Source organism: Molothrus ater, chromosome 23, assembly GCF_012460135.2.
Source record: "Molothrus ater isolate BHLD 08-10-18 breed brown headed cowbird chromosome 23, BPBGC_Mater_1.1, whole genome shotgun sequence".
NCBI lineage: Eukaryota > Metazoa > Chordata > Aves > Passeriformes > Icteridae > Molothrus > Molothrus ater.
The window spans coordinates 6,247,594-6,266,769 of NC_050500.2; the positions used below are offsets into that span (position 1 = coordinate 6,247,594).

At 55.3% G+C, this 19,176-nt stretch overlaps 1 protein-coding gene across 1 annotated transcript; it reads right to left on the reverse strand.

Moving 5' to 3' along the window:
- Nucleotides 1–7: 7 nt before the first annotated feature.
- Nucleotides 8–19,142, reverse strand: SDHB (succinate dehydrogenase complex iron sulfur subunit B). The gene is made up of 8 exons (XM_036396227.1): nt 19,059–19,142; nt 15,391–15,515; nt 13,175–13,260; nt 8,477–8,613; nt 7,995–8,111; nt 5,062–5,163; nt 3,770–3,892; nt 8–218 (listed from the first exon to the last, which is right to left on the reverse strand). The coding sequence occupies exons 1-8, from the start codon at nt 19,131–19,133 to the stop codon at nt 141–143; spliced, it is 843 nt and encodes a 280-aa protein (XP_036252120.1). The 5' UTR covers nt 19,134–19,142; the 3' UTR covers nt 8–140.
- Nucleotides 19,143–19,176: the final 34 nt, after the last annotated feature.

Below are 19,176 nucleotides of genomic sequence, written 5' to 3' on the forward strand. Positions count from 1 at the left end.
CCTGAGCTGTTCTTTACAGCCTTTATTGCAGGTGCACAGGTAACCCTGGCACAGGTGTGAGGGTCACTCTGGGGTCACTCCGGGGTCACTCTGGGGTCACTCCAGGGTCACTCCAGGGTCACTCCAGGGTCACTCAGCCCTCAGGCAGTCGCTGCCTTCTGCTTGTAGGTCGCCATCATCTTCTTGATCTCAGCGATGGCTTTGCCAGGGTTCAGCCCCTGTGGGAGAGGCTGCTCAGAGCCTGGGGGGGCTGCAGCACCTCCCTTCCCTTCCCTTCCCTTCCCTTCCCTTCCCTTCCCTTCCCTTCCCTTCCCTTCCCTTCCCTTCCCTTCCCTTCCCTTCCCTTCCCTTCCCTTCCCTTCCCTTCCCTTCCCTTCCCTTCCCTTCCCTTCCCTTCCCTTCCCTTCCCTTCCCTTCCCTTCCCAAACCTTCCCTTCCCAAACCTTCCCAAACCTTCCCAAACCTTCCCTTCCCAAACCTTCCCTTCCCTTCCCAAACCTTCCTTCTTCCTCCTTCTCCTCCCTTCCCTCCTCCTCATCCCCTACTGAACTCCCAAACCTGTTGCTGTTCCACCTTTTTTTCCCCCAAAACCTGGAACTCTCTTTCCTTTCAAACCCCAGCAGGTCACAGGATGGGTTACAGTTGTAATAAACTCCCAAATCTGTTGTTATTCCACCTTTTTCCCCCCCCAAAAAAAGCTGGGATTCAGCTGGTTCTGTCACTTTTTAAAAGCTGGGAGGTCACAGGATGGACCCAAGCCACAGCAAACTCACAAATCTGCTGCTACCCCACCTCTTCTCCCCCTAAAACCTGGAGTTGAGCTGGTTCTGTCCTTCCTATAAACACTGGGAGGTCACAGGTGGGATTCAAACCACAATAAAATCACAAATGAGTTGTTAACTCATAGAAATACTTGGTCCAGGAGGTGCTCAGCACCCCATTTTGCCAAAAAACCCCTGGAGTTCAGCCAGATATTCTCCTTCCTTTCAAACCCTGGGAGGTCACAGGCTGGATGTGACCTCAAAGTGACAGCAAACTCCCAAATCTGCAGCTACTCCACGTTTTTTCCCCCAAACCCTGGAATTCAGCTGATATTGTCCTTCCTCTCTGCACCGAGCAGGTGCTCAGCATCCCTTTTTTCCCTAAAAGCTGGAGTTGAGCTGATTCTGTCCTTCCTTCCAACCCCTGGGAGGTCACAGGATGGATCCAAGTGACAGCAAACTCCCAAATCTGCTGCTACCCCCACTTTTTTTATCCCCTGAAAGCTGGAATTTGGCTGATATTGTCCTTCCTTTCTGTGCTGGGAGACTGCAGGACAGATTTAAACTGTAGCAAATTCACAAATGTGCTGCTACTCATTAAAATATTTGTTACAGGAGCTCCTCAATACATTTTTTCCCTAAAAATCCCTGACATGAACCCTCCTTTCCAGCCCAGGGAGGCTCAGGACACCTGGGCCAGCTCTGACTCCAGCCAGGCTGGGAATTCCAGAGGGTCCAAGTGCAGCTCTGGCCCATCCCAGCCTCAGTTTGGGGACAAACTGGGAATTCCAGAGGGTCCAGGCCCATCCCAGCCTCAGTTTTCGGGCAGAGTGGGAATTCCAGGGGGTCCAGGTGCAGCTCTGGCCCATCCCAGCCTCAGTTTCCCTGGGAAGAGCCCAGCCTGGAGCAGGACACGGAGCTGGAGCTCCCCTCCTGCCCCTGGAGCCAAACTGTCCCTGGGAGCTGGGCTTTGATGGGGATCAAAGGGAGATTCAGGACAGAATTCCAGGTTTTTATGGGTGTCTGGATTTCCAGAGGCAGCCTGGGAACAGCCTGACTCCAGGGCTGTGGGGTTTTCCTGCTCTGGGATGATGAAAGCTCTGGGGTCGAGCCCTGACAGGGAGCAGTGAGGCTGGGGAGAGGCACAGCTACACTGGGAAAGCTCCCTCTGTTCTGCACAGGAAGGGCTCAGAAATTCCCTGGAGAGCTCAGAAATTCCCTGAGTGCTCAGAAATTCCCTGGAGAGCTCAGAAATTCCCTGAGTGCTCAGAAATTCCCTGGAGAGCTCAGAAATTCCCTGGAATGCTCAGAAATTCCCTGGAGAGCTCAGAAATTCCCTGGAATGCTCAGAAATTCCCTGGAGTGCTCAGAAATTCCCTGGAGAGCTTAGAAATTCCCTGGAGTGCTCAGAAATTCCCTGGAGAGCTCAGAAATTCCCTGGAGAGCTTAGAAATTCCCTGAGTGCTCAGAAATTCCCTGGAGTGCTCAGAAATTCCCTGGAGAGCTCAGAAATTCCCTGAGTGCTCAGAAATTCCCTGGAGAGCTCAGAAATTCCCTGGAGTGCTCAGAAATTCCCTGGAGAGCTCAGAAATTCCCTGAAGCTCTCCTGGCAGGCCCTGCTCCCAAATCCTGGGGTCAGAGGAGGAAAAGCTGAACCCAGCACTGGCTCTGCTGGGAGCTCTGAGTGTCCCCAAAACAGGGAAGTCTGGGGAAAACTGGGACCTGAAAGGATCTTTTCCTATGGAAACCATCAGGAATTCCAGAAAAGAGATGGAAAAGGGATGGGGAGACCTCAGTGTGGCCTTGCTGCAGCTCAGGGGGAGCTGGGAAAAGGAGGGATGGGGACAGGCAGTGACAGCTCAAGGGGACGTGGTTTGAAGTGACAGAGGGGAGGTCTGGCTGGGATATTGGGGTAAATCCCTCCCTGTGAGGGAGGAGAGGCCCTGGGATGGAGCTCCCAGAGCAGCTGTGGCTGCTCCAGCCCAGGAGGTGTCCAAGGCCAGCTTGGATGGGGCTGCAGGAGCACCCTGGGACAGTGGAGGGCGTCCCTGCCATGGGGTGAGAGGAACTTTAAGGTCCTTTCCAACCCAAACCACTCCAGGAGTCCCCGTGCTGCTTTGGGTGGGAAATTGGGATAAACCTTCCCTGTGAGGGAGGAGAGGCCCTGGGATGGAATTCCCAGAGGCTGTGGCTGTCCCTGATCCCTGGCAGTGCCCAGGCCTGGCTGGGGGCCAGCACAATGTCCTGGTGCCATGGCAGGGCTGGCACTGCCACTGTGACCTGACTGCTCCCTCCATGCCAGGCTGTGCCCCGTGTCCCCTCCATGCCAGGCTGTGCCCCGTGTCCCCTCCATGCCAGGCTGTGCCCCATGCCCTGTGTCCACACATGCCAGGCTGTGCCCCATGCCCTGTGTCCCCTCCATGCCAGGCTGTGCCCCGTGTCTCCTCCGTGCCAGGCTGTGCCCCATGCCCTGTGTCCACCCATGCCACGCTGTGCTCCATGTCCCCCCATGCCAGGGTGTGACACTGCTCCAGTGACTCGTGTCCCCTCCCTGCCAGGCCATGCCCCATGTCTCCTCCATGCCAGGCTGTGCCAGCCCATGTCCTGTGTCCCCTCCATGCCAGGCTGTGACACTGCCCCGGTGACTTGTGTGCCCTACATGCCAGGCTGTGCCCTGTGTCCCCCCCATGCCAGGCTGTGTCCCCCTGTGCCAGCCCATGCCCCGTGTCCCCTCCATGCCACGCTGTGCTCCATGTCCCCTCCATGCCAGGGTGTGACACTGCCCCAGTGACTTGTGTCCCCTCCCTCCCAGCCAGGCCATGCCCCATGTCTCCTCCATGCCAGGCTGTGTCCCCTTATGTCACCTCCATGCTGTGCCCTGTGTCCCCCCATGCCAGGCCATGTCCCCTCCATGCCAGCCCCTATCCCCCATGCCCCATGTCCCTCCAAGCCAGGCCGTGACCCGTTGTCCCCCCTGTGTCCCCCCATGTCCCTGCTGTCCCCCGTACCTTGGGGCAGGTGCGGGTGCAGTTCATGATGGTGTGGCAGCGGTACAGCGAGAACGGGTCCTGCAGCTGCGCCAGGCGCTCCTCCGTGAACTCATCCCGGGAATCGATCATCCAGCGGTAAGCCTGGGGACAGGGACACTGCTGGGACACTGCTGGGACAGGGACACTGCTGGGACACTGCTGGGACACTGCTGGGGATGGGGACACTGCTGGGACACTGCTGGGGACAGGGACACTGCTGGGACACTGCTGGGGACAGGGACACGGCTGGGACAGGGACAGGGACACTGCTGGGGACAGGGACACTGCTGGGACACTGCTGGGGATGGGGACACTGCTGGGACACTGCTGGGACTGGGACACTGCTGGGACACTGCTGGGACACTGCTGGGGACAGGGACACTGCTGGGACAGGGACACTGCTGGGACACTGCTGGGACACTGCTGGGGACGGGGACACTGCTGGGACACTGCTGGGACACTGCTGGGGATGGGGACACTGCTGGGACACTGCTGGGACACTGCTGGGACAGGGACAGGGACACTGCTGGGACACTGCTGGGACACTGCTGGGGACAGGGACACTGCTGGGACACTGCTGGGACAGGGACACTGCTGGGACACTGCTGGGACACTGCTGGGGACAGGGACACTGCTGGGACACTGCTGGGACAGGGACACTGCTGGGACACTGCTGGGACACTGCTGGGACAGGGACACTGCTGGGACAGGGACACTGCTGGGACACTGCTGGGACACTGCTGGGACCAGGCTGGTGACATTGATGCCTGAGGATTTTCTGTTCTGTATTTCTCAGATCCTGTGCTGCATTAGTGCCCAACTCCACACTCCACACAGTGCCAGCTGCTGTTCTCCCATTCTGCTCAGACACAACAATTCCTCTGGGCCTGAAACTCAAGGACCCCCTCCAGCTTCAGGCCCCAAAAAGTACAAACAAAATGAGCTGGGGGGCAGCAAACTGGGGGTAAATGACTTCATCACCTGAAGCTGTAATTGGAGCATGAACCCCTGATATGCAAATGGGGTTAAAAATTTTTAATTGTCTGAAAAACTCGTGACCATCGTCCATTGTGGGTGTAGCCTCAGAGGTTTCTGACTGCCCAAGGTGTGCCTACTGAAGCCTTTAATAAACACTCACTTCATCCTCTTAACCCTGCGTGGCCTCTGCTCTAGGCAGCCACTCCAAGGCACCAACACCGGCCAGGTGACACTGACGCTGGCAGGTGACGCTGGCAGGTGACACTGGCAGGTGACAAAGTGTCTGTCCTCACCTGCATGAGCACGGCGGGGCCCAGGTACTTGTCCCCGTTCCACCAGTAGCTGGGACAGCTGGTGCTGCAGCAGGCACACAGGATGCACTCGTAGAGCCCGTCCTGCGAGGGAGGGGACACGGCACGCTGTCACCACGGGGCTGGTGACACAGGGGATCCACCCCTGTCCCCACGGAGCAGCTCCTGTGTGAGGCAGCAATTCCTGAGGGGAACAATCCTGACCCTCCCAGACCGGGGCCAGGAGCTGCCCCACATGGTCCTTGTGGTCCCCCCATGGTCCTTGTGGTCCCCCCATGGTCCTTGTGGTCCCCCCATGTTCCTTGTGGTCCCCCCAGGGTCCTCGTGGTCCCCCCATGGTCCTCGTGGTCCCCACATGGTCCTTGTGGTCCCCCCAGGGTCCCTCCATGTTCCTTGTGGTCCCCCCATGGTCCTTGTGGTCCCTCCATGGTCCTTGTGGTCCCCCCCATGGTCCTTGTGGTCCCCCCATGGTCCTTGTGGTCCCCCCATGGTCCTCCTGGTCCTCCCAGGGTCCTCGTGGTCCCCACATGGTCCTTGTGGTCCCTCCAGGCTCCTTGTGGTCCCTCCATGGTCCTTGTGGTCCCCCCCATGGTCCCTGTGGCCCCCCCAGGGTCCTTGTGGTCCCCACATGTTCCTTGTGGTCCCCCCATGGTCCTTGTGGTCCCCCCCATGGTCCTCGTGGTCCCCCCAGGGTCCTCGTGGTCCCCCCAGGGTCCTTGTGGTCCCCCCATGGTCCTTGTGGTTCCCCCAGGGTCCTCGTGGTCCCCCCAGGGTCCTTGTGGTCCCCCCATGGTCCTTGTGGTTCCCCCAGGGTCCTCGTGGTCCCCCCAGGGTCCTTGTGGTCCCCCCATGGTCCTTGTGGTTCCCCCAGGGTCCTCGTGGTCCCCCCAGGGTCCTTGTGGTCCCTCCAGGGTCCTTGTGGTCCCTCCAAGGTCCTTGTGGTCCCCCCATGGTCCTTGTGGTCCCTCCATGGTCCTTGTGGTCCCTCCAAGGTCCTTGTGGTCCCCCCAGGCTCCTTGTGGTCCCTCCAAGGTCCTTGTGGGCCCCCCAGGCTCCTTGTGGCCCCCTTCCAGCTCAGGGTATTCATTCCATGGTTCCAGGAGCCACACAATGAACCAGGATCTGGGGCAGCAGGGGAAGGAAAAGGGGCCTGGAGAGGAAAGGGGAGCTGCTGGGTTCTCCTGCACCCCTGCCTTGGGCTCCTGCACTCCTCCCATGGGCTCCTGCTCTCCCACCTTGGTTCCCCTGCACTCCCAGGGCTCTCTTGCACTCCCATCTCAGGTTCCTGCACTCCCACCCTGGTTCTGCACTCCCAATTTGGGCTCTCCTGCACTCCCACCTTGGTTCCCCTGCACTCCCACCTTGGTTCCCCTGCACTTCTTGGGTTCCTGCACTCCCACCTCAGACTCTCCTGCACTCCCACCTTGGGCTCTCCCACCTTGGCTCCCCTGCACTCCCAGCTCCTCCCAGCCCATCCCAGCCAGGACAGGCAGGGATTTGTCCCCAGTGGACAATCCCAGGTGTGCTGAGCAGGAAGGGAGGGCAGAGTCTGCCTGGCAGCCCTGGGTGCAGCCTGTCCTTGAGGGCACCTGGCACGTCCTGGATCGTTTCCCCCCCTGGATCACTTCCCTGTTTTTATGGGCAGGTTTATTCCAGGCACAGGAGGAGCTGAGTTCTATGTGGAAGTGATCCAGGCAGTTCTGCTCATTCCTGCTGGGATGAGGAGCTGATTTCTCATCCTGGACAGGAAACTGAGGAGCTCAGGGTCCCTCAAGCCTCCCTTGGCCCAGCAACTTCTCCCAGACAGAGACAGAGCCCAACCTGGCTTAATTCACATTCCTGAAAGTTATTTTGGGATAAAAGTTTGAGTTCAGGGAGATTCCTGGTGCCAGAATTCCCAGCAGCTCCTAACAAGCCTTTGGGAAGAGCTGCCAGCCCCGAGGGCAGAGCTCCCTCTCCTCACTCCAAATCTCATTTTTAACCGCACCTCTCCAAAGGATCGAGGATTTAAAGGAATTTTTCAGCCAAATCCAAGATTCTCCTGCACACAGGCTGATCCCAAAGGGAGAGGAATTCCAGCAGAGGGATCAAGAGCCGTTTTCCAGGTGGGGCTTTTGAGTTTCCTTGTTCCCACCTGGCTGAGGAGGGGACTCCCAGGGCAGGGAAAGTCCCTTCAGAGCTCACAGGGATCAGAGAAGCTGCAAGTGCTGCCTCTGGACAGAGGTTCCTGCAGCCTGTCCAGCCCTGGGGCTGCTCGGGTGTCACACCAGGGGCTATTATTATGGGATGTCAGCTTGCAGACACCTGCAGTGTTTCCCTGAACCCCTCTGCTCAGCCTCCCTTCCTGCTGCCCACATCCACCTCTCCCTCCCAAAATGGGGATTTGGTGCCTCCCCAGTGGAGCAGGGACAGGCTGAGCTCGGAATCCTGGAACGATGGATCCATCCTGGCAGCTCAGAGGAAAAACCCCTAATCCCTGTGGCAGCCATGGAAATCCAGCCTTGGCCACACCATCAGCCTTGTAAAGAGCTGTTCCTCCTCCACCCTCAAAAAACTTCCCCTCAAAATCCCCCCTGCTCAAGACAGACACCCCAAATCTTGCACTTGAGCTTCTCCCAGGAGCCTTCCATGCTGCAAAAGCCCAGCGAGGTGGGAGCACAGCCAGACACCCTCTCCCCACTGGAATGCTCCAGCCTGGAGCCCGCAGAGTGCTCCCAGCAGCAGGAATTCCACAGGGGAATGGGATGGGGGGCAATGGGATCAGAGCCCCCCTGGCAAGCCCAGCTCCCTGTGCTGAGCTGTGGGGCTGTGTCCCACCCTGTGGGATGGGGTGTGGGACTGGGAGGGGGCTGAGGGCTCAGCTGTGACCCTGGGCTGCTCTGGGAGGGTTTGAGCACTGCAGCTGCAGTTCTGACCAGTTTCTGGCGGTCCTCTATGGACTGCAGGTACTGCTGCTTGCCCTCCTTGGACTCGTCCTTCTTCTTCAGGTAGGGCTCGATGGATTTGTACTGGGCATAGAAGTTACTCAGGTCCTGGGGCAGGAAAAGCACAGGGATCTGGTTATGGGGCTGAGGAGAATCAGGGAATATCCCCACCCCCAAATCCCACCCCCGCTGTCCACGCCGTAGGGCCCTGACCCCTCCCTTCAGCCCCACCCTCGGGGGCACAGCCTCTTCCCAAAATCCCACCTAAATCCCCTCCTGGCACAGCTTCACCTCCAATTCACACCTCAGCACCCGAGCAGGAGGTGCCATTCCCTCCCCAAAGCTGCCACATTCCAGGCCAGCACACATTGAGTCACTGGGACCCACCCAAGTGACACCGGGCCCTGGTGGCAGCTGCCACGCCCTGCGCCCAGCCCAGGCTGTCCCCTGGCCAATGCCAGCCCTGCACTCACCGGGACCAGGTCCTTCACCACGTACATGTGGGGCAGGGGGTAGATTTTGGTGACTTTGCTGAGGTCACTGTCGATTTTTTTGATGCAGGCCAGGGTGTTGCCCCCGGCGATGTTCATGGCACAGGAGCCGCAGATCCCTGAGGGGGAAAAGCAGAGCCAAGCGTGGGATTCTCCCTCCTGGCCCCCAAAAAATCCCCCTGGGTTGTCCGGGGGAAACTCTGCTTGGCTCTTCCCAATCCACCAGGATCCCAAAAAAAAAACTCTTCCCAACCTGACAGGGTCTTGGAAAACCCCTTCCCAACCCACCGGGGTCCCCACCTGTCCCAGAAAACCTCCTGGAAAGGCTCTTCCCAACCTTCTGGGATCCACACAAACACCAGAAAGTCTCTTCTCACCACACCAGGGTCCTCACCTGTCCCAGAAAACCTCATGGAAAGGCTTTTCCCAACCTTCTGGGATCCACATTAACCCCAAAAAATCTCTTCTCACCACACCAGGGTCCTCACCAACCCCAGAAAACCTCGTCACAGGTTCTGGAAAAGCCTCTTGACACTCCCCTAGAGTGGCCTCACACCACTCTATCAGCCTCACCCATCCCCAAAAACCCTTCTTGTTCTATCAGTGTCCTCACCTGTCCCAGAAAACCTCCTGGAAAGGCTCTTCCCAACCTGCTGGGACCCACACAAATCCCAAAAAATCTCTTCTCACCACACCAGGGTCCTCACCCGTCCCAGAAAACCTCGTCACAGGTTCTGGAAAAGCCTCCTGCTGCTCCTCCAGAGGCCTCACCCATCCCCAAAAAACTCCTTCTTGTTCTATGAGTGTCCTCACCTGTCCTGGAAAACCTCTTCCCAATCCACCAGATTCCCAAAAAAACTCCTCCCACTCCACCAGGGTCTTCATCCATCCCACAAATGCCCCAAATGAGGAGAAGATCAGAATTCACCACTGGGGCTGAAAGTTTTTTAACTTCAGCAGGGATCAAACATGGGAGCTGCTTTCATCAGCACCAAAACCCCTTTTTCCATGGGGCAGCTCCTTCCCCAGCAGCAAATGAGGGGGGCTTGGGTGTGATTTGGGGAGGGGAGAACATCCAGCTCTGCTCTCGGGTTTGGGGCACGAGGTGGGAGCCGAGAGAGGCATGAAATAAATAAAAAAAATCAAAACCACAACCAAAAACGGCATTAAAACATGGGGAACTGCTGCAGCCTCCTCAGCCAGAGAATCCCAGGGCTGGCAGGGATGGGAGGGACCTCTGGGAATCTTCCAGCCCAGCCCTGGAGCAGGTGAGGTGGCACTGGAATGTGTCCAGGGGGGTTTGGGACCTCCCTGGGCTCTGTCCAACCTTTTTTGCCCCTAAAAGCCCCGACTGAGCCTGGTCTTGTCCTTCCTTTCTGTGCTGGGAGGTCACAGGATGGATCCAAGCTGGAGTAAAGCAGCTACTCGTGGGATTAGCAGTCAGAGGAGGTGCTCAGCATCTCTTTTTCCCCCTAAAACCTGAATCCAGGCTGACACTGCCCTTCCTTTCACAGCCTTGGAGGTCACAGGATGGATCCAAGTGACAGCAAACTCACAAACCTCACTCCACCCTTTTTCCCTCTAAAAGTGGGAGCTGGAATTCCACTCCAGGAAAAGAACTTTTTTTTTTTTTTTTCCCAAAGGTTCAGCAGGAATTTTTGTGTTTTAATGGAATTTTAGTGTTTTAATTTGTGGCTGCTGCTCCTTGTCCTGTCTCTGGGCACCACTGGGAAGGGTCTGGCACCATCCCCTGGCACCCCCTGGAAATATTTATAGGGATTGATGGGATCCCCTCCCAGCCTCCCCATCTCTGCAACAAACAGGCCCAGCTCCCACAGCCTCTCCTCACAGAAGGGGAATAAAATGCCCCAAATCATCCCTGAAATTCAGGAATGTAACCCCATTCCCCCCTCCCCTCGTGCCCATTCCCAGGGCACAAACTGCCCTCCCAAAGGTGACAGGAGGCAGCAGGGGCACAAAAATAGCCCAACAATGAAATGTTGGGGATTGAAATGACCCCTCTGAGGGTGTCCCTGGACTGCCACGAGGTTCCTCCCACTGCAGAAAGGCTCCCAGGCATTTTCCAGCCAGCTGGGAGGGGAGCAGGGCCTGCAGCAGGAATGTGGGACTGGGGGAGCCACAGAGGGGCAGGATGGAACCAGCCCAGCCTGAAAACCCGTCCTGTGCAGGGAAAATATTCAGGGCAAGAGTTGTGGCTGTCTGGGAGCCCCAGCCCGTGTGGAATTCCTGCCCTGTCGTGCAGATTCCAGAGGAAAAGGTGCCTCAGGAGTGCTGCTTTCCATTCCCACCCCAGACAAAACAGCCCCAGGCACTGCCTGCCCTGAGACTGCCCCTGCCTGCAGACCCACCTCGGTAATGCAGAGTCATCCCAGCCTGGAATGCAACCCCACTGCTCAGCAGGACCAAAATCCAGAGTCATCCCAGCCTGGAATGCACTCACATAGCTCAGCAAAACCCAAAATCCAGAGTTATTCCAGCCTGGAATGCAACCCCACAGCCCAGTGTGACCCTAAATCCAGAGCCATCCCAGCCAGGAATGCACTCCCACAGCCCAGTGTGACCCTAAATCCAGAGCCATTCCAGCCAGGAATGCACTCCCACAGCCCAGTGTGACCCTAAATCCAGAGCCATCCCAGCCTGGAATGCACTCACATAGCTCAGCACGACCCTAAATCCAGTTACTCCAGCCTGGAATGCACTCCCACAGCCCAGCAGGACCCTAAATCCAGAACCCAGTCATTCCAGCCAGGAATGCACTCCCACAGCCCAGTGTGACCCTAAATCCAGAGCCATCCCAGCCTGGAATGCACTCCCAGAGCCCAGCAGGACCCTAAATCCAGAGCCATTCCAGCCAGGAATGCACTCCCACAGCCCAGTGTGACCCGTGACTCAGGAGTTTTTCCCAGGGGAAGTCTGTGAGCAGCCCCAAACCAGATCTGGGAGCAGCCACAACCCCAAATCACCGGTGCCCTTTTCCTCAATCCACCCCTGCCCTCGGCCAAAGGGCCAAGGAGAAGATTCCTGGAGCTGTTCCTCGAAGTCCCCAGTGCTCTCTCCCAGTTCACCCAGTCTGATTCCCACAGCAGCACTGGCACAGCCCCCACTGCTCCCACTCCAGCCCTGCCCTCTCAGCCTCGCTGCTGGAATCTCTCCCTGATCTCCCCACGCACTGGGAGGCAGCAGAAGAACCAGACTGGGAGAGAAACTGGAACAACTGGGAGCTGTGGAAGGAATTACTGGAGCTGGCAGCTCACAACTGTGTCATTACACCCTGGGAGCACCAACTCCAGCTTTACTCCCTGGTTCATTTGGGTGTTTTATCCCCATGGGTTGGAGGAGGCAGTTCTGAGCAGTTTTACTCCTTGGTTCACTCGGGTGTTTTATCCCCAGGGGTGTGAGAGGAGGGGTTCTGAGGAGTTTTACTCCTTGGTGTTTTATCCCCAGGGGTGTGAGAGGAGGGGTTCTGAGGAGTTTTACTCCTTGGTGTTTTATCCCCAGGGGTGTGAGAGGAGGGGTTCTGAGGAGTTTTACTCCTTGGTGTTTTATCCCCAGGGGTGTGAGAGGAGGGGTTCTGAGGAGTTTTACTCCTTGGTGTTTTATCCCCGTGGGTGGAGGAGAGGGGTTCTGAGGAGTTTTACTCCCTGGTTAACTTGGATGTTTTATCCCCAGAGATGGGAGGAGGGAGTTCTGAGCAGTTCTACTCCTTGGTTCACTCGGGTATTTCGTCCCCACGGGTGGGAGGGGTTCTGAAGAGTTTTACTCCCTGGTTCATTTGGGTGTTTTATCCCCAGAAGTGAGAGGAGGGGTTCTGAGGAGTTTTACTCCTTGGTGTTTTATCCCCAGAGATGGGAGGAGGGAGTTCTGAGTAGTTTTACTCCTTGGTTCACTCAGGTGTTTCATCCCACAGTGGGAGGAGAGGGGTTCTGAGTTTTATTCCTTGGTTCACTTGGTTTTATCCCCATGGGTGGAGGAGAGTTTTACTTCTTGGGTCACTCAGCTGTTTTATCCCCAGAAGTGTGAGGAGAGGGGTTCTGAGCAGTTTTACTCCCTGGTTTATTTGGGTGTTTTATCCCCATGGGTGAAAGAGGAGAGGTTCTGAGGAGTTTTACTCCTTGGTGTTTTATCCCCAGAAGTGTGAGGAGAGGGGTTCTGAGCAGTTTTAGTCCCTGGTTTATTTGGGTGCTTTATCCCCATGGGTGAAAGAGGAGAGGTTCTGAGGAGTTTCACACCTTGGTGTTTTATCCCCACAGGTGCAGGAGAGGGGTTCAGAGCAGTTTTACTCCCTGGCTCACTCGGGTATTCCATCCCCAGGGGTGCAGGAGAGGGGTTCAGAGCAGTTTTCCTCCCTGGTTTATTTGGGTGTTTTATCCCCACGGGTGGAGGAGAGGGGTTCAGAGCAGTTTTCCTCCCTGGTTTATTTGGGTGTTTTATCCCCACAGGTGCAGGAGAGGGGTTCAGAGCAGTTTTACTCCCTGGTTTATTTGGGTGTTTTACCCCCACAGGTGCAGGAGAGGGGTTCAGAGCAGTTTTCCTCCCTGGCTCACTCGGGTGTTTTATCCCCAGGGATGTGAGGGGAGGGGTTCTGAGCTGCCTGGGGCTCCCACACTCAGCACACACAGCACTCCAAGGCCATTCCAGGTGGGAATGTGCTGTCCTTACCCTCCCTGCAGGACCTGCGGAAGGTCAGCGTGGAGTCCATCTCGTTCTTGATCTTGATCAGGGCATCGAGCACCATGGGCCCACACCTGTGGCACAAATCCCAAATCAGAGCCCCCAGTGCAGGGCCTGACCCCTGCACCCACACTCAGCAGCACCTAAAAGGGTTTTTAACAATTCCCATGAATTCTGTGTGAATCCCAGGGATCAAACAGGGATCTCTGAGCAGCAGGGCAGCCCAGGGGCAGGGTGGGTCAGACTCTTGTGACCACTGAGTGACCTCTCCTCAGGGTCAGGTTGTGACAGCCCTGCCTGGCCCTGTGAGTCACGAGGGACACAGGACAAACACTGGGGGACAATTTCTGTCATTTTACACCCAGGGCACCACCCAGGCATTGTTCACTGGGGCAAAGCCACCCCAAAACCGAAGCTGTGGCTCCTGTGGGGTTTGAGTAGGGCTGGGTGGGAGTGGCAGCTCCTGGAAGCATTTGGGGTGGATTCCACTGGAAGGGTTTGGGGTGGATTCCACTGGAGGAGCCCATGGGAAGGGTCTGGGGTGGATCCCTCTGGAAGGGTTTGGGGTGGATCCCTAAGGAAGGGTTTGGGGTGGATCCTTTTTGAGGAGCCCTTGGGAAGGGTTTGGGGTGGGTTCCACTGAAGGGGCTCCTGGGAAGGGTCTGGGGTGAATCCTTCTGGAGAAGGCCTTGGGAAGCGTTTGGGGTAGATTCCACTGGAGGAGCTCTTGGGAAGGTTTTGGGATGGATCTCTTGGGAAGGGTTTGGGGTGGATTCCACTGGAGGAGCTCCTGGGAAGGGTCTGGGGTGGATCCCTCAGGAAGGGTTTGGGGTGGATTCCTCTGGAGGAGCCCTTGGGAAGGGTTTGGGGTGGATCCTTTTTGAGGAGCCCGTGGGAAGGGTTTGGGGTGGGTTCCACTGAAGGGGCTCCTGGGAAGGGTCTGGGGTGAATCCTTCTGGAGAAGCCCTTGGGAAGGGTTTGGGGTGGATCTCTCTGGAGGAGCTCCTGGAAGGGTCTAGGGTGGATTCCTCTGGAGGAGCCCTTGGGAAGGGTTTGGGGTGGATCCCTCAGGAAGGGTTTGGGGTGCATTCCACTGGAGGAGCTTCCTGGGAAGGCTTTGGGATGGATCCCTCCAGAGGAGCCCTTGGGAATGGTTTGGAGTGGATCCCTCGGGAAGGGTCTGGGATGGATCCCTCTGGAGCAGCTCAGGGAAATCCAGGCCCAGCATCCACAGGGAGGTTTCTGAGCCCCTTCCCAGGATCCCAGGGAAGCAGGAGCTGCTCTGAGATGCCACAGCCATGGCAAGGGTGGATAGAGCTCCCACCTTCTCTCCCTGGGAATTGTGAGCTGCACATGGAATTCCCTTCCAGAATGCACAATCCCAGAAGGGGCTGGGCTGGAGGGACCTTCCCATCCCATTCCCAGGGGCAGGGACACCTTCCTCGACCCCAGGTGGCTCCAAGCCCCATCCAGCCTGGCCTGGGATACTTCCACAGCTTCCCTGGGAATTCTGTGCCAGCCTCATGGGGAAGAATTCCTTTCCAATATTCCATCTAAACCTCACACACAGAAGAATTCTCCTTCCCAGCATGCCACCCAAACCTCTCCTCTTTCAGTTCAAACCCCATCCCCTGTCACTGCTCCTGACACCTGCCAGGCCACCACCAGGCCTTGGGAAAAGCTGCTCTCCCTCTTCTGTGGCAGTCCCCAAACTTCCCAAATAAATCAAGTTTATTAAAGCCACCAGCACCTCTGTAACCCATCCCAGAGATGGTCCAGAAATGTGGAAAACCTGCTTTTTCCTGTGGAAAATCTGTGTTTTCCTGGGATAACACCCACAGTGCCTATGGAAAATCTGCTTTATCCTGTGGAAAATTTGCTTAAATCTGTGTTTTCCTGGGATAACACCCACGGTGCCTGTGGAAAATCTGCTGTTTCCTGTGGAAAATCTGCTTAAATCCACTTTTTCCTGGGATAATACCCACAATGCCTATGGAAAATCTGCTTTTTCCTGGGATAACATCCATGGTGCCTGTGTCTGCTGTTTCCCATGGAAAATCTGCTTAAATCCACTTTTTCCTGGGATGACGCCCATGGTGGCTGTGCCCACAAGGAGCTGCTCTGTGCCAGGGGTGAGCAGCCCCTTCCCAGCCATTCCCTGGAGCTGGGATTGCCCCCCAGCCCCATTCCCAAGGGACACCCACTTGTTCAGGTCCACCTCGTAGGTCTGCATGCGGGGTTTGTCCCCGGCCTTGTCGGGGTCCCATCTGTAGATGGCGAATTTCTTCAGCCGCGGAGCCGCCGCCGCCGTCTGCGCCTGCCGGAGCACCTGGATCCGGGAAAAACAGCCTCAGATCCAGGGAAAAACAGCCTCAGATCCAGGGAAAAACAGCCTCAGATCCAGGGAAAAACAGCCTCAGATCCCACCCTGGATCCAGGGAAAAACAGCCTCAGATCCAGGGAAAAACAGCCTCAGATCCCATCCCAGATCCAGGGAAAAACAGCCTCAGATCCCACCCTGGATCCAGGGAAAAACAGCCTCAGATCCCATCCTGGATCCAGGGAAAAACAGCCTCAGATCCCATCCCAGATCCAGGGAAAAACAGCCTCAGATCCAGGGAAAAACAGCCTCAGATCCCATCCCAGATCCCACCCTGGATCCAGGGAAAAACAGCCTCAGATCCAGGGAAAAACAGCCTCAGATCCCATCCCAGATCCCATCCCAGATCCAGGGAAAAACAGCCTCAGATCCCATCCTAGATCCAGGGGAAAACAGCCTCAGATCCAGGGAAAAACAGCCTCAGATCCAGGGAAAAACAGCCTCAGATCCCATCCCAGATCCCATCCCAGATCCGGGGAAAAACAGCCTCAGATCCCACCCTGGATCTGGGGAAAAACAGCCTCAGATCCAGGGAAAAACAGCCTCAGATCCAGTGAAAAACAGCCTCAGATCCGGGGAAAAACAGCCTCAGATCCCATCCTGGATCCAGGGAAAAACAGCCTCAGATCCAGGGAAAAACAGCCTCAGATCCCATCCCAGATCCGGGGAAAAACAGCCTCAGATCCCACCCTGGATCTGGGGAAAAACAGCCTCAGATCCAGGGAAAAACAGCCTCAGATCCAGTGAAAAACAGCCTCAGATCCGGGGAAAAACAGCCTCAGATCCCATCCTGGATCCAGGGAAAAACAGCCTCAGATCCAGGGAAAAACAGCCTCAGATCCCACCAGGAGGGATCCAGGAAGAGATATAGAGATGGATATGTGTGTATATATAAAAAAAAAATTAAATAAATATATATATACACACATACATTAAAAAAATATTTAAAAAGATAACAACTACGTATATATTTACACACACCTATACATATAAAAATGATATATATGTTTGGAATTACTTGTGGATATATATGTGTATACTGTATGCTGCATGTAGTCACATTATTATTATTATTATACTGTATGCATTTATATATTATATATTGCATTACATAGATTATATCACACATTGTATATGATATATTTATATATAAATATATAGGCACAAACATGCATATATATGTGCACACACATGTGCACATCGTTTATGGTGTATTTTATTTGTAAATTATATGTATGTGTTTATAAATTATATGTATGCATTTGTATTTTCTACTGACTGTCATTATACTGACATAATTACATGCTGACTTTATTTATATATTGTGTTTAAAATGATAGTCTATGTATTTATTTATACAGTGTATATTACACATTATGTAGAACACATCATATTTGTATTTATATATATACATACACATATATATGTACATATAAACAATGCATTTCATATGGAAGAAATTAATATATTCTATGTATGTCTATAAATTACACGTATTTATAGATGTGTTTGTAAATTGTAAGTATTTGTACATTGGGTTGTATGTGTAATTGCAATAATATAATTATATTTTACATCTATATATCTTTATGCACAGGTTTTATATACATTACTTATATAGAAGTATTTTATGTATAATGTCTGTAGATAAATGTATATACACACATTATATTAATATATTTGTAGATAAATATAAAGCCATAAAAATTACAGATACATACATTTACATAGAGATTTTTATATTTACATATTTATATATATATAGAAAAGTTATAAGTATTTTTATATACATTTTTTAAGTTTTATATAAACATATACTGGGGCTCCCCCTGCCAGGATCCAGAGCGATATTCCAACCTCAAGCTGCTCCTGGATCCATCAAATCCCAGAGGCTCTCCCTGCCCAGTTGTTCCAGAATTCCCAAGCACATCCTGTTCTTGCTGGGATCACCCTCGGCCCTGCTCCCCCTGCTCTTCCCAACCTTTTCCTGCAATGTTCCCACTGCTCTTCCCAACCTTTTCCTGGAGTACTCTCCCAGCTCTTCCCAACCTTTTCCTGCAATGTTCCCACTGCTCTTCCCAACCTTTTCCTGGAGTGCTCTCCCAGCTCTTCCCAACCTTTTCCTGCAATGTTCCCACTGCTCTTCCCAGCCTTTTCCTGCAATGTTCCCACTGCTCTTCCCAACCTTTTCCTGGAATGTTCCCACTGCTCTTCCCAACCTTTTCCTGGAATGTTCCCACAGCTCTTCCCAACCTTTTCCTGCAATGTTCCCACTGCTCTTCCCAACCTTTTCCTGGAATGTTCCTCCAGCTCTTCCCAACCTTTTCCTGCAATGTTCCCACTGCTCTTCCCAACCTTTTCCTGCAATGTTCCTCCAGCTCTTCCCAACCTTTTCCTGGAATGTTCCCACTGCTCTTCCCAACCTTTTCCTGCAATGTTCCCACAGCTCATCCCCATTTTTTCCTGGAGTGCTCTCCCCAACCTTCTCCTGGAATGTTCCCACTGCTCTTGCCAACCTTTTCCTGGAACGTTCCCACAGCTCATCCCCATTTTTTCCTCGAGTGCTCTCCCCAACCTTCTCCTGGAATGTTCCCACTGCTCTTCCCAGCCTTTTCCAGGGCTCCACTTCCCTTCCCTGCTCCCCTCTCCCAGAATCACTCCACACTCCTGTTCCCACTGCTCTTCCCAACCTTTTCCTGAACAACTCCTCAAATTTCCTGTTGTCCTCTATATCCCCCAAACCCTTCCCACACCCAGCTGCTCTCTGCCCTCAGCCCTGCCCTTTTTCCCCTATTTCACTTCCTCTTGGATCTCTCCTGCCCCCTCCCTCCATCCCCTTCTCCCGCTTCTCCTCCCCTCTCCCAAATCCCACAGACCCCTTCCAGCCCCCTCCCTTCTCCCACTGACCCTATTCCTTCGCAAACCCCACATCCCCTCTGCCACTGACCCTATTCCCAAATCCCACAGACCCCATTCCCTCGCACCCCACCCCATTTTCCCATCCACTCTTCCCAGATTTTACCACATCCCAGTCCCCCTCCAGCCCCACCCCGAGCCCTCTGAAACTGTTCCCCCTGCCCACCCCAATTCCTGCACAGCCCCTTCCACACCCCACACACCCCCTCTCCCACCCTTCCCCTCCCCAATTCTCCCTTCCAGACCCCACAGATGCACTCCAGCCCCCTCCCCACAGCTCCTTCCCCCCTTTTGCCTCACCTCCTCCTGCCCCCAGCCCCTTCCCCAGGTCTGCCCTCCTGTCCATCCCTAATTCCCCCAAAATCCACCTCCAGACCCCGCACTCCAGCTCCAGACCCCACACTCCAATTCCAGACCCCAAACTCCAGCTCCAGCTCCCTCCCCACAGCTCCCTCTCCCCCTCAGCTCACCGCCCTTCTCTTCCACCCCCATCCCGGACCCCTGCAGCCCCCGGCCGCCTCTGTCACGCCTCCCCCCGCTCCATTGCCAGCCCCCGCGGCCGCCCCGGCCCCTCACCGTCCGCGGCCCAGCCCTCAGGAGCCGTGCGGGGACTCCGCGCCTCAAGGAGACTCCGACCGCGGCCGCCGCCATCTTGGCGCTGCGCAGTTCCGCCCGCCCCGGAAGCGCTCCCGCC

Excerpts from the sequence above, each read along its gene's own strand:
- SDHB (XM_036396227.1), bottom strand. The coding sequence starts at position 19,133 with ATGGCGGCGGCCGCGGTCGGAGTCTCCTTGAGGCGCGGAGTCCCCGCA. Across the intron at positions 13,261-15,390 it reads TACGAGGTGGACCTGAACAA|GTGTGGGCCCATGGTGCTCG; the intron begins GTGGGTGTCCCT and ends TTTGTGCCACAG. Across the intron at positions 219-3,769 it reads GCACCCGCACCTGCCCCAAG|GGGCTGAACCCTGGCAAAGC; the intron begins GTACGGGGGACA and ends CCTCTCCCACAG.